The 14,890-nt window shown below is 46.5% G+C and overlaps 1 protein-coding gene across 3 annotated transcripts in view; it reads right to left on the bottom strand.

The window, feature by feature from the left end:
• Window positions 1-14,890, bottom strand: part of TRAPPC9 (trafficking protein particle complex 9) — a 735,254-nt gene that overhangs the window by 630,927 nt on the left and 89,437 nt on the right. For all 3 annotated transcript variants that reach the window (XM_030937644.1, XM_030937642.1, XM_030937643.1), the window contains one exon: window positions 7,189-7,332. In XM_030937644.1, the coding sequence (XP_030793504.1) occupies window positions 7,189-7,332 (144 nt within the window). The remainder of the gene's footprint in view (window positions 1-7,188; window positions 7,333-14,890) is intronic.

Raw genomic sequence — 14,890 nt, 5'->3', positions numbered from 1 at the left:
TCATCCACTGGACCCCTCCCATCTCATGGGACCCCCTTTTGTCACTCCTCAGTCTTTTCACAGTAGCATTAATATGACATATTTATAGTATGCATTTTTTCTTTTTTTCCCCTTCTTTTCATAGGCATTGATATAGTATGCATTTTTAAACCACACTTCACTCACAGTTGCAGAGCCAACATATGGCTGAACCTTACTCGCTCACCTGGGGCTTTTGATCTCAGTCTCTGAAACAGTTTACCTAGCTAATTTTTCCCCTTGTTCCCTTTTTTAGCTATTTGATGTGAAAGCCACGAGTCTTTTCTATTTTCCACAGGAACTGGTGTCAGTAACTATAAACTCATCCTGGAACAGCCTATGCAAGGATGAACATCAGGCAGCGGGTCAGACATGGTCCATAGGCCACCGTTTGCCAAACACTGCTCAAAAGCCTGATCAAAGGCCACAGTAGGATCTTTAAAATCACCAATTAGAAGAAATATCCATTTGGTAGCATAGCAGAAGGTGGGTTGAAAGAGACAGAAGACATTATTCATTCAGCCGGCATTTAAGGACCTGTAAGCTACCAGGTGCTGCTCCAGATACACATGACAGTTCATGTCTCTGAGGAGCTTAGAGGCTTGCTGGGTGGGGAAACAGACCAGCAACTCCACAGCCTAGCATGCTGGAAGCTCTGACAGCGGCAGGATCAGGGCATGGGAAGCTGCCAGAGGGGGCACTGCAGTCATGGCAGGGATGAATTCCTAGACAATGTAACAGTAATGGAAACAGCATGTACAAAGGCAGCAGAATAGCAATACTGTTGTATTTGGAGAACTGTCAGCAATTTAGTACGGCCAAATACAGGGTGAAATGTGAGAGTGGGAAAAGATGAGGCTGGAAATTACAAATATGTGCCATTCTAAACCTTTCACAAAGGAAGGAATCCCTCTGCCCTTTTCAGAGACTCCTGTGCAGTTCACAGGACCAGGTTTGCACGCACAACCCATGAGGCTTCAGAGGATGACAGCTCCATTAATCTACGGCTGGAATGCCATGGAAGCTCTGGGCCACACACACGGGAAGCCTCAACAAAGATGGCCCTGTACCACGATCAGAAAACCAACACAGTCACGGTTCCTAAGAAGATTCCACAGATCATCAAGGTAGTACTTCATCTTGTAAAAAATGACCAAAGTCTTGGGGAACTCAGAGCCTTTCTGTGTAAATACTTGCCCTCATAATGTATCTTGTAGGTTCAATCTTTAGCACATACTGGAGAGTACACATGGAGCAGAAGTCCCCAGATGATGCTGTCTTCAATTGCAGGTCACCAGTCTAGTTTTACAAATTACAAGAAGGCTAGAAAGACCCTCCTCAACCCTGGGGTCATGTTTTTTCCATGCCTGGCTGCTCTTCTATTCCATACTTTATTTCAACTCAGCAAAATGTAGAAATGTTAGTTATCTGTGAATGGCACCATGAGCTCTTCAGAAAAAAAAAGACCATCCAATAATAGTATCTATCATTAAAAATAACAAACGGCCACATAGCGCCGCACAGCCCAGCTGTCCAAACGAGAAAATGGAGGCTAGGGAGGATGTCATTATTGATCAGCGGTTACAGTAATTAGAGGCTGAGGTGAGTGGAAAGAACCTTTCAGACCTCCTGACTTTTGTCCTTTTCTCAGACGACTCCAATTAGCCAAATACCATTATATAAAGGCCTTTCAAGAGACTGTTATTTGCTCAACAGTATCAAGCATCCTAAGTTCTTCTCCTTTCAAACTAAGCGTCTTTAAATCACTAATTAATATGACTTTAAATAACCATACAACACTATCCACATTTCATGGGTAAACAAATTTCCCTGTCACCTAAAAACATACAGCCAGGACCCCATCAATCACAGTGTGTGTCCCCTTTCCAGGACAAGGGGCACCTGACATCTCTAGAGGGTTATGCTGACTTTTCATCAAAAATCAAACACAATTTATATCTAATGGAAACACAGCCCATATGGAAGCATACTGATTTCATTCTCCGTTTTCTCACTGGGAATTAACAATCCACCAAAAACAACTGATCTTAGAAATACCTCACGATCATAGCTCCTCCTCTCTTTTCCCATAAACCGCCTGATTTGAAATCTAGCTGAGTCTGGTTGCAGCTTGGTCAGTCATCCAAACTGAGATGACGAATCTCTCCTAACTCACTCTACAAATACCATGGAGAAAACTTCCTACCATGACTAATTCAAACTCAGATTTTAAACATATATTCTCCTCCAGTATTTCTGGTAGACCTTAAAAAGAGAAAAAGAAAGAAAAAGAAAGAAAAAGAAAGAAAAAGAAACTGTCTTCAGGATTCTAGTGTGGAGAAGATACACCGAAGAGAGATCACAGCATGGGGGGGAATTAACTAAGGGCTCTGGCCATAAAAGCAATGGCCAGTCGTGACCACGTGAAGGAGACAAGGAGTCTAATGGACGAGCCACATCCAACTCAAAGCCTCCGTCCTCACTTAGGGCTGGTGAAGACCACAGGCCACAGTTAAACATGCTGTTTCAATAAGAATTCACATTTACTTATTCTAAACACATATATTAAAAGAGCCTCCAATGTGACCTGTTACAAAATGTCTAATTACTCAAAAATATAGCATACAGATCACCCTTTTTGAAAGATCACATGAGGAAAAGGTACAGCTATCACACGATAGGCTTAGAAGTGAACAAAGCTTAATAATATAAACAGGATAAGAAAAAAAGGAGGGAGCCGGGCGCAGTGGCTCACGCCTGTAATCCCAGCACTTTGGGAGGCCGAGGTGGGCGGATCACGAGGTCAGGAGATCGAGACCATCCTGGCTAACACGGTGAAACCCCGTCTCTACTAAAAATACAAAAAAATTAGCTGGGCGTGGTGGTGGGCACCTGTAGTCCAGCTACTCCGGAGGCTGAGGCAGGAGAATGGCGTGAACCCGGGAGGTGGAGCTTGCAGTGAGCCAAGATCGCGCCACTGCACTCCAGCCTGGGCAACAGAGCAAGACTCTGTCTCAAAAAAAAAAAAAAGAAAAGAAAAAAGAAAAAAAGGAGGGGAAGGCAGAGGTTAAAGCATCACCGAGAACCCTTGCTGTATTTTCCTGTAGAAGTTTACTTTGCCACCTGGAGAAAGACGCTGACTCTGCGTTCTGGACAGGAAGGGCAGGGGAGATAGGCAGGCACACACCCACTACCACTCCCAGGCACAAGGATGCTCATCGACCATGCATGAATGCTATTAACAAAAAAAGAAACACAGCAACAGAGCAATTAACAGAGAGCCCTGTGTGCTCATCCACTCTCTGTTCTTCCCGGCGGCCATCTCATGGACACGCGTGCAAACATCAACCTCTGAGCACGTGGGGCTGGGAAACACAGTCTACTTCTGAGTGCTGTCATCAAAACAAGACAAGGCCTCACAGGTCTGGAGTGGAGACAGTCGGGTTCATCAGCCTGACACAGAACAGTGGAATGGGTCACTTCAATTATTGGTTCTGCATACACGCTCAGTCATCTCACCATGTCCATGGAAACCACAGGGCACCCACCCAAAGGGGAAGATATGGCCCATGCCCTTGAGAAATACAAACTCCAACAGAAAAACACAATACAGCATACGTATACATACACATACAGTGTACACACACATATGTGTTCATTGTAAAAAGAACGTGCATTTTATTTTATTTTTTAATTTTGAGATGGAGTCTCACTTTGTCACCCAGGCTGGGGTGCGGTGGTGTGATCTCAGCTCACTGCAATCTCCACCTCCCGGGTTCAAGTGATCCTCCTGCCTCAGCCTCCTCCCAAGTAGCTGGGATTACAGGCATGTGCCACCTCGCCCGGCTAATTTTTGTATTTTTAGTAGAGATGGGATTTCACCACGTTGGCCAGGTTGGTCTCGAACTCCTGACCTCGGGTGATCCGCCCGTCTCACCCTCCCAAAGTGCTGGGATTACAGGAGTGAGCCACCATGTCTGGCCAAGAATGTGCTTTTGAAAAATGCCTGAGGACCCAAGTCAAAATCAACTTTCCCATAAGCAATCATGATGAAGGCAAGGGCTGTGACAACATCCCTCACACCTCGGCAGCCATGCGCTTGGCATCTAGTCTTTGCCAGGTCCAGCTCCAGGTAGAGAGCAGGCAGAATGAGGTCTTCTCCCATGGAGGGAGACAAGCATGGACCAACTAAATATGCAACTGCTGACCGAATTGTAACTGTGGTAAGTACAGGAAGGAAGAAGACAGCAGAGGCCCAGAGTTCCTGGTCTAGCTAAAGACTTGTGAAGGCTTTCAAGAGGAGGCCAGGCCCAAGAGGAGTCACGTGGTGAAGGCGCAGGGTGTGGGGACAGGGGAGGTGCACCGGCCCTACTGTGGGAAGGAAGGTGTGTGCTAAAGAAGTTCAAGATGCAGCAGACGCAGCAGGCAAAGGAGTGACACTGACAGCTCAGGCGAAGGGCTCAGGGCCGTGTCACCACAACTCACCAGCCGTGGGAACTGTGCTTGCTGAGGTGAGGTGTGTGGGGACACTGCCACCAGGAGAGAACAAAGTCCTGACTACAGGGGCAGATGGATGTGCCATGGGTCAGGAATGGCACCCGAGATTCTAAGCCCCTGCAAAAACAGAGTCCAGGCTCTGCCTCCTTAGAGTTGCTGGATGGCGGGGAGGCTCAAGAAATCCCAGCAGAGCGGGGGAGGTGGGCAGCACTCCCAGGGGCTGGGGAGAGCAAAAATTCACTACAGCAGGTAACACCAGACCACTGCCCAAGCCGTCACGGAGCCACAGCCTCCCCAGCAGGAGACACAGGTGGCTCTGCGAGCTCTGCCTTGGCCTGCTGCTCCCTCCCGTCACTGAAACGCCAGAGTGCAAATGGGCCATGCAGCCAGCTTCCATGGTGGCCCTGGTGGCCACCTGCTCACTCTGCAGGTACGACTAAGAAAAGCACAGTTCAAATGCAGCCCCAAAAGCAACAGCGACCCAATACATGCAGAAAAGAAGCTGCACGCCTGTCGCAGGGGCCCCGGTCAGAGCAGAGATGCACCTGGGTCACCAGAAGTCCTCAACAGCAAACAACAGCTACTCCACACGAGGATGCAAACAGCCACAATAAGCGGTGTATGCCTTCAGAACCTTGGCGACAAAGAACCACAGGCATTCACAAAAGGAGAATTCCTTTCTCATAGAGATGGCCATGGAAATCACTATAGAGAAGTCAATGTTTCCTTTAAAGAATGCTAGCATTTCAACAGGCGCAGCGAGAAGATGGGCTTTCTGAGGGCTGCTTAGTGTATACTGCGATTCTTTTTTCTTGGGCGGGGGTGGGAGGGACAGAGTTTCACTCTTATTGCCCAGGCTGGAGTACAATGGCGTAACATTGGCTCACTGCAAGCTCCGCCTCCTGGGTTCAAGTGATTCTCCTGCATCAGCCTCCTGAGTAGCTGGAATTACAGGGGCCCGCCACCACCCCTGGCTAATTTTTGTATTTTTAGTAAACACGGGGTTTCACGATGTTGGCCAGGATGGTCTCGAACTCCTGACCTCAGGTGATCTGCCCACCTGGGCCTCACGAAGTGCTCAGATAACAGGAGTGAGCCACCACGCTCAGCCAGAATTAGTGCATTTAAACCTCACAACTACCCTCAGAGATGTACACCCCACACTACCCTGGAGCCAGAGCCTACTCGAAGACAGAGAATAGCCAGGGGAAAACAGTGGGTGGAGGGCTGGAGAGAAAGATGTACTGCTTTTAGAAATGTGAAAACAGAGAAGCACGAAATTTGTGAGGTGCCAGGACATGAGAGTGAGGGAGTGGAGTCCCTGCCTGGACAGCAGCAGTGACGGAGCAGCACTGCAGGGGGCAGTAATGAACCAACCAGACGGCCTGCAGGGAGGAGAGCCCGTTCCCCAGGGGAGAGTGCTACCTTCCCAGAAGCTGTCCTCGAAGGGAGAGAGCCCTTCGAGACCCTACTCTTTCCTGGGAGTGGTGAGCACCCAGGGCCTGGCACGGGGACAGGAAGTCCCGGCCCTCCCATCGCCAGAGATCTCTCCAACAGCTTCCCAGCTACACAGGCCCTGCTGGGTCAGCAGAAGCCTTGTCTCCTTGCTGAAGAGAACCACATCACCCAGCGTAGCCTGCATCCAACTGCTGGTCAGTGAGAGAGGAGAAAGGCCCGGCCCCTCAGAACAACATGGGACACATCTGCAGGGCACGGCAGTGCAGAGCTCCCCATGCGGCTGAGGCCTGTGTCGATACAGCACTGAAGCCCAGCTTCTCCCACGGTCCAGTCTCGCCTCCGTCTCTTTCCTTCCGCGGGGCTGATCCCATGAGTACCTCCCAATACGCTCTGCACACATCAGTCCCCACAGCAGACAGCACTTCCCTGAGAACCCAGCCAGCACCACACACTGGGCCAGGGTCAGGGGTACAGGCAGGAAGGCAGGTTTGGGGCAGCTGAGCCCCAAGTGCATAGGGAAACAGGTCACGTTTCCTGCTATCAAAAAGCAGATAGCACCCAGGAGCAGCAGAAGAAGAGAAGATGAAGGCCAAGAAATGAGCCCGGGAGAAAGGCAACCTTGAAAGAGGGGCAGAGACACCGCGTGGCCCCATGAGAGCAAACACACGCAAACCTGATCTTTGGTTCTGGAAGGGAGGATGGAGTCACCCAGTGACTCGAAGGGGCACAAGGGGCAGAAGGGGCCCTGGGTTCTGCTCATGCCCGTCTCTGATCCGGGTGTTGATTACAGCGGTGGCCACTTGGTGAGAATTCACTGAGATCACTGAGACACATTCCTACGAGTCGTGTACTCCTCTATGTAAATGTTATGCTTTGACATTTATATTTTATAAAAGGCAGGCTAAGGAAATGGGAGGCAACACAGGAGGCTGAGAAGAAGCCTGAGAGGCGGAGGGAAAAGCCGTGGAGTGTGCTGGCCGGCCGAGGAGCAGGAGGGGATGGCGTCAAGGTGGGAGGAGGTGGCACAGGGCTCCCAGAGAAGTGAGTGTGGAAGCAGGGAGCCAAGGCATGGGGCAGGGACCTTCTCACCGACGAGGAGCTGGGCAGTGTCTTCCACCCACTGAAACCTAAGCCCAGGGTTTACAGGAACCAGCATCTAAAGTGCTCTCATTCACAGTCCCTTGAAAAAAAAAATCGTGGTTTGAGCCCACTCACCCTGATCCGACAAGAAGTCCAGCATGGTCTGTAGAAGGAAGGACAGGTGTCTGACAGAGAGGGCTGGGTTCCCCATCCTTCGGGAGGCGTAGACCAGTTCATGGAGCAAACGCATCTGGACCGCAGCCCAGCCTCTGTGCGTGCCTGTGATGGAAGTTACAAAACATCACAAAAGTGCTTGGAGAGGGTGCAGGAAATACAGTTAATCTAAGTTGTAAAACTTGGCAATTTGAAGACAAATGCCTCAACCATCAAACTCAAAGAGCAACACAAAATATTTCCTCTGTTTTTAATGACCCTGGAAAAGGACTTTAAAGTTGGCATGATTTTCATACAGCAAAAACAGGTATCACATTATAGCTTCTCTCTTCTGCAAAGATATGATTTGATTTCAAAAATTACCTGTTTTGAAATAATAAACTTAGAACAAAAGTTGGTTTTCATATATCTGAGTCAGAGACATACTTTTTTTTTCAAGAAAATACTCATATTTGAAGGGTCTTCATTATCAACAACCAAGAACATTAAATCAAAAATATTTCTCTAAAATATGAGAAAAATGAAGAAAAGTAGATAGCCAAATTAGAAAAAAAGTTAAACTCTATAGTTGTTCACTCCAAAATAGTTTGGCATCTTTGAATTAAAGATGGAGAAATCTGGATGCACAGACAGTCGAAAAGTATCTCTTTTTTTAAGAGATGGGGTCTTTCTCTGTCATCCAGGCTGGAGTGTGGTGGTACAATCATAGCTTACTGCAGTCTGGACCTCCTGGGTTCAAGCAATCCAATCCTCCCATTTCAGCCCCCTGAGGAGCTGGGACTACAGGTATACACCACCATGCCCAACTAATTTTATTTTATGTTTTGTTGTTTTTTGTTTTTTTTTTTTTCCCTGTAGAGACAGGGTCTCCCCATGTTGCCCAGGCTGGTCTTGAACTCCTGGCCTAGAGCGATCCTCCCACCTTGGCCTCCCAAAGTGCTGGGATTACAGGTATAAGCCACTGCTCCCAGCCAACCTGTGCTAACACACACAGCCCGTGTGTGATAACAATCACACAGACTGGCTAATCACTGCTCCAGCTGATCCAAAACTTAGACCATGAAAAACCACATAAAGGTTCATTCAAACTCCGACAAAACTGCCATGCACTGAAAGTCCATAATAGCTCACAACGGTTGGTTAACAAGTATTTACTGAGAACACAATACTGTGCAGGGCAGGTTGAGGAGAACGAGCAGGGAGATGAAGGGCCTGCTCTCATGGCATTGACACTCTTGTGGGAAGAGTTAGGCCTCAGCCCTGGGAAACAGCGTGCTGGTGGATGCTGGGACAAACACAAACAGTAATCGTGAGGGCTGATGGGGCTGAGTGGTGCTGCGTCAGCCAGGGCAGGTGGGCAAGGAGGTGACCTCTGGGGTGAACCCTCCATGAGAAGGGCGCCACACCAAACTGTAAAGCGGAGACAGTAGTCATAGTACAAGTCAACGTTGTGAGGTTTAAGTGCAATAACCCATTTAAAGCACTTCAGCAGTGTATTTATCATAAGTTCTCAATAAATGCTAGTTGCTATTAATATTATTATTCAATGAATATAATGTGGTTAACACACAGGCCAACCTTTGACTCTAGCTGTGACATGATTAATGATCCATCCTGTTCCACTGTTTCACTGAGAATGAGTCCTCCATTTTTTCAGATCCCTGTTGAGGTTATTTATTAAAATTACCTGCTTATGTGTCAAAATCCCCCCATTCAGGTATGACTTCCTGTACCTGAAGACTGTGTGTTACTTACTATTGCATGCCCAGGACAGGGCCTGGCATAAGATTGGGCGCTCGGATGATGCTGACTGGTGAGCAAGCAGAATAAGAAGGGATGCTTCCTCCCCAATGCAAATAGCAGGGGCCCTTCCTTCTATCCTAACCTTTCTCTGTTTGCCCACGGATATTTGAAGATGCTGCTCCAAGAGTTCCGCCACTCACAGCCCCTCCTGATCTCTTCTCTCAGCACCCTGCCCTGCACAGCTGACTCCTGTCCTCTTCTCTCAGCACCCTGCCCTGCACAGCTGACTCCTGACCTCTTCTCTCAGCACCCTGCCCTGCACAGCTGACTCCTGACCTCTTCTCTCAGCACCCTGCCCTGCACAGCCCTTCCTGACCTCTTCTCTCAGCACCCTGCCCTGCACAGCCCTTCCTGACCTCTTCTCTCAGCACCCTGCCCTGCACAGCTGACTCCTGACCTCTTCTCTCAGCACCCTGCCCTGCACAGCTGACCAGTCCTCTTCTATATGTCCACTGTATTTTGCACAAAGTTCAGCTCATAGGAGTTATCTGGCAGGTACCATAAGGCATCTGTAATCTCATGTTTTTGCTTGTCTCATCGATCCTTAATTTCCTTGGGAGGCAGGTTTGGTCTTATCCATTCGAGTGTCCTTAATGCCTGGCAGGGTGCCTGATAACACAGTTGGTACTTAACATGCATGCGGATCAAGACGCAAAGCTGATGAAAGGAAACCCTCCCATGTTGTGGACATGCATACAGCTATGAAGGAGAACAGCGATGTGGTTTCTGGGATCTGCTATAAAATACTTCAACAAAAAAATAAATAAAGTAAAAATAAAGCCAGTGTGGTCAAATCTTGATAATGATTTAATCTGGGCAATGGACTCATTATTCTATTCTATCCTCTCTAATTTGTATATATTTAAAGTATTTCTTCATAACTTCTCATTGAAATCCTTGGAGCTGACCCTATACACACTTAAAAAAATAAATATAAAGAAAACACTACTTTATGTCTCAGTAGTTTATCTTCGTGACATCTTTTGGAATATAAAATGGTAGTACTTCTCATACAACTGCAGGAAAGGAGAGAAAGACGAGTCCCTGCAATATTCCATATTGTCAAAAGAAGCCAAGACCAAATGCCAAAATGAAGAAGAGATTTTTTTAAAGATTATGAAGCTGAAATCAATGTCATGACTAACCTAGCCATGAATTCAGAAAGATCCAATTTAACTAATCTCAACACTACCATATCTAGAAGGTTTTCTCACATAGGAATTGGGCAAATATCACTTTGCTAATTCTTTTAAAAATAGATAATGATCCAGTTCCTACCACGGGCGATTATGAGTAAGACCGAGTATAAATGTTCTTAACAGTAAATAGTGTACAAGCCATAATTTCTACGTGGCTCAAAGTGCTCTCCCTATAAAATGTGAATTATTTCTGAAAACAGATTTGCAGCATATGACCCAGTGATAAAATTTTCAATACTCTTGTAATCAAAAAGTTCACCAATTTGGAGGTTTATTATATATATGAACTATTGCCTTTTAGCAAATCCATCTGCCTTAGCAGTCTCTTTCTTTCCTAAGAGTTCCTGGGCAAAATTTAATCCCTCGTCCAGGAGAAGGCTTGAGCAAAAGGCATGATCAAAAATCTTCATATACAGCAACACAAATAAGATTTAAATGATACTAAGCGGCCCCTTAAGCCAGCAAATACACACAGCACACATCAGTGTTCCTACCTTGACTGTCTATAACCAGTTAGTGCAAACGTTCATTTCAAGAAAAAGACAGAATACATTTTAGGACCTGAGAATACAGACAATTTGCCTTTTATTCACAGGTACAGGGTGTTAGTAGATTTCCATTAAATTCTTTGGGAGCTATTTAAAGCAGTCCAGAGCCACAGTGGAGATCGGGTTTAAAGTGACTTTTGTGTTTTGTTAAACACACAGTCAGCTGACATTTATCATTTTTACATTATTTAATCTCAGCCAGTCACCTTCTTTCTCTAGCCTCTTTCACAAAATAATGGCAAATGTCTCCTCCTGACACAGATTTTTTTTGTTTTTTTGAGATGGAGTTTCACTAGTTGCCCAGGCTGGAGTGCAATGCCACGATCTCGGTTCACCACAACTTCCGCCTCCCGGGTTCAAGTAATTCTCCTGCCTCAGCCTCCCGAGTAGCTGGGATTACAGGTGTGTGCCACCATGCCCAGCTAGTAGAGACAGGGTTTCACCATATTAGCCAGACTTGTCTTGAACTCCTGACCTCAGGTGACCCGCCTGCCTCAGCCTCCCAAAGTGCTGGAATTACAGGCGTCAGCCACTGCTCCCAGCCCCAAACATTTTTCAGATTTACTTACAAATCATAAGAAGTGTTACAAGAAAGAACAAGAGAATTCAATGAAAAGAGAAAAATAACAGCGTTTGATGAAAGAGAAAAATAAAACAGTTCCACTTAAGACTGAAAGGACCACTGAGGACCTCTCTGAAGAAATGGCATCCAGCTGTGACCTGAGGATGACTGGGAGTGAGGCAGGAAGAATAGGGAAGAGCATCCCGAAGGAGGCAAGAGGCATCAGAAGAGCTCAGACTGATGCAGTCTTAAATGTTATAGATAACTGGCCCCAGGACAGGAAAAAAGGAAAATGAAGGCGACTCCTAAGACAACTTGCATAGAGCTCAGGAGGCTTGCTTTTACCCTGAAGCCAGCCTGGAGTTATATTCAAAGGATGCAAAAAAAAAAAAAAAAAAAAAAAAAAAAAAGGAACTGAAAAGCAATTTAAATCTTGCCTGAAGTCTCTCAAAAGCACAGCAAATGGGGATTCCATTCACAAGTGCACATCGAAATCTATTAAAACACACTTTCTCATCACTCTACAAAGCAGTAGTGTGATTGCTTTAAAAACTCTTTCTTCTTCCTAAACACTACTCCTTCCCAATCAAATTTCTCCAGAATCCAGCCTAAATGAGCTTAGACACCCAACTCTCCCCTGCTGAGACTCTGGGATCTAATCTCTCCTCCTCCACCAGTAACTCTTAGCTTTTTTTTTTTTTTTTTTTTGAGATGGAGTCTCGCTCTGTCACCCCGGCTCGAGTGCAGTGGTACATTCTTGGCTCACTGCAACCCCTCCACCTCCCAGGTTCAAGCGATTCTCCTGCCTCAGCCTCCTGAATAGCCAGGATTACAGGCATGGGCCACTACACCTGGCTAATTTGTATTTTTTTAGTACAGACAGGGTTTCATTGTGTTGGCCAGGCTAGTCTCGAACTCCTGACCTCAAGTGATCCACCCATCTCAACCTCCCAAAGTGCTGGGATTACAGGCATGAGCCACCACACCTGGCCACTCTTAGCCTTTTAAAATGTAAATCCTACAAGTTTTAGGGCTTGCCCAGTTATTTTGTCCAAAATTAATTGTGCTGCTAGGGCAGGCCCCTCCCTGGCCCTCATCCACAACCAAAGGCCAGGGAGGGCCTGCCCTAGCAACACACACTTCTTCTGGGGGAGCCAGGGAGGGACAGGCCTTGCAAACCCCATTCACGCTGGCCTCAGGGGATGCTATGGGAAGCACACTAGACCTGACCAAAGATCTCATTCCACTAACAGCCACTAACATTTGCTGAGCACTGTCCAAAGCACCTCCCAAGGACTGACCAATTCAATCCTTACAACCTCCACCAGTAAACTAGTGTAAACCAGTGCCTCACTTACGGATGAGAAAGTGGGCACACAGGACTCAGGGACACGGCCAGCGTCCCACAGCTGGTCAGTAATGGCATCCTGCGCTCTCACCAGCTGTGCGACCTAAGGAGTAACACTGAGCCCTGCCTGCCCTGGCCCCTCACATGGCACATGGAACGTGCGGTCTCCACTCACCAGGCTGTAAGAAACGAGGTTACGCATGTGAAACCATTTACCACGAGGCCACAGCTAGCCTTGGCGTGGATTAGAAAGATACGCCCCGTAGGCAAACGCAGCCTGCAGGCACCAGGCTTAGCAAGGCATGCCCAGAAAGTCCCTGTGGGAGGCAACAGCGCCCCTTCATCTGAGTGCACCCCCAGCTGTGAGCCACAGATGGCTGGCAAGCACAGCCCAGCACCCCACACAGGCCACAACTGCACGGCGACCCTGCCCAGCACAGCAGCTGCTCCAGGTATGTCACCTAAAATACCGAGAAACAGCGAAGAAAATGTGAACAATCACCTTTTCTGAACAATCAATTTTATGTAACATCTAATAAGGACAGTTTATTTCAACTTTTAAGTTCAGGGGTACAAGCGAAGGTTCGCTACACTGGTAAGCTTGTGTCGTAGGGGTTTATTGTACAGAGTAGTTTGTGACCCAGGTATTAAGCCTAGTACCCATTAGTTATTTGTCCTGATCTTTTCCCTCCTCCTACCCTTCACCTGCCAAAAGGCACCAGTGTATGTTATTCCCCTCTATGTGTCCATGTGTTCTCATCGTTTAGCTCCCACTTATAAGTGAGAACATGTGGTATTCGGTTTTCTGTTCCTGCATTCGTTTGGTATGAATAACGGCCTCCAGTTCCATCCATGTCCCTGCAAAGAACATGACCTCATTCTTTTTATGGCTGCATAGTATTCCATGGTGTATATGTAGCACATTTTCTTTATTCAGTCTATCACTGATGGGCATTTAGTTTGATACCATGTCTTTGCTATTGTAAATAGTCCTGCAATGAATGTATGCGTGCATGTGTCTTTATAATAGAATGATTTAAAGAAATATAAATCATACTATTATAAAATTTTTTAAATAAATAAAAATATCCCTAATTTCGAGGCTTACTATAAAGCCATAGTACTCTGGCCGGGCGCGGTGGCTCAAGCCTGTAATCCCAGCACTTTGGGAGGCCGAGACGGGTGGATCACGAGGTCAGGAGATCGAGACCATCCTGGCTAACACGGTGAAACCCCGTCTCTACTAAAAAATACAAAAAACTAGCCGGGCGAGGTGGCGGGCGCCTGTAGTCCCAGCTACTCGGGAGGCTGAGGCAGGAGAATGGCGTCAACCTGGGAGGCGGAGCTTGCAGTGAGCTGAGATCCGGCCACTGCACTCCAGCCTGGGCGATACAGCGAGACTCTGTCTCAAAAAAAAAAAAAAAAAAAAAGCCATAGTACTCAAGATAGTGTGGTACTGGTGAAAGAACAGACAAATAGGTCAATGGAACAGAAGAGAAAGCCCAGAAATAGAACCTCAAGTATAGTCAACTGGTCTTTTTCCAAAGCAGCAAAAACAATCAATGGAGCAAAGATAGTCTTTTCAATAAATGGTGCTGAAATAACTGGACATCCACAAGCAAAAAAAATAACTCTAGACACAGACCTTACACTCTTCACAAAAATTAACTCAAAGCGGATCATAAACCCAAATGCAGAATGAGAAAATACAAACTTCCCAGAAGTTAACACAAGAGAAAATCTTGGTGACCTTAGGTATACGAATGACTCTTTGGATATAACACCCAAGGTATAACCCATCAAAGAAAGAATTGATAAGCCAGACTGCATTAAAATTTAAAACTTCTGCTCTGCAAAAGACATACCAAGAGAATGAGAAAACAAGACACAGACTGGGAAAAAATATTTGCAAAAGACACAACTGAAAAGGACTGTCATCCGAATCATACAAAAAACTCTTAAAGTCAACAGGAAGGAAACAAACAACCCAATTAAAAAGGAGGCAAAAGATCTGAACAGACATCTCACCAAAGAAGGTATCCAGATGGCAAATAAGCATAAGAAAAATGCTGAATATCACATGTCATCAGGAAATTGCAAAGTAAAGCAATGAGATACCACTACATACCTATTAGAATGGCCAAAATCTAACACTGACAACCCGAAATGCTGGCAAGGATGTGGAGCAACAGGAACTCTCATT

This window comes from Rhinopithecus roxellana, chromosome 9 (genome assembly GCF_007565055.1).
Source record: "Rhinopithecus roxellana isolate Shanxi Qingling chromosome 9, ASM756505v1, whole genome shotgun sequence".
NCBI classification, from domain to species: Eukaryota; Metazoa; Chordata; class Mammalia; order Primates; family Cercopithecidae; genus Rhinopithecus; species Rhinopithecus roxellana.
The sequence above is the reverse complement of the archived record's forward strand: the minus strand, read 5'-3'. Positions and strand labels throughout refer to the sequence as shown.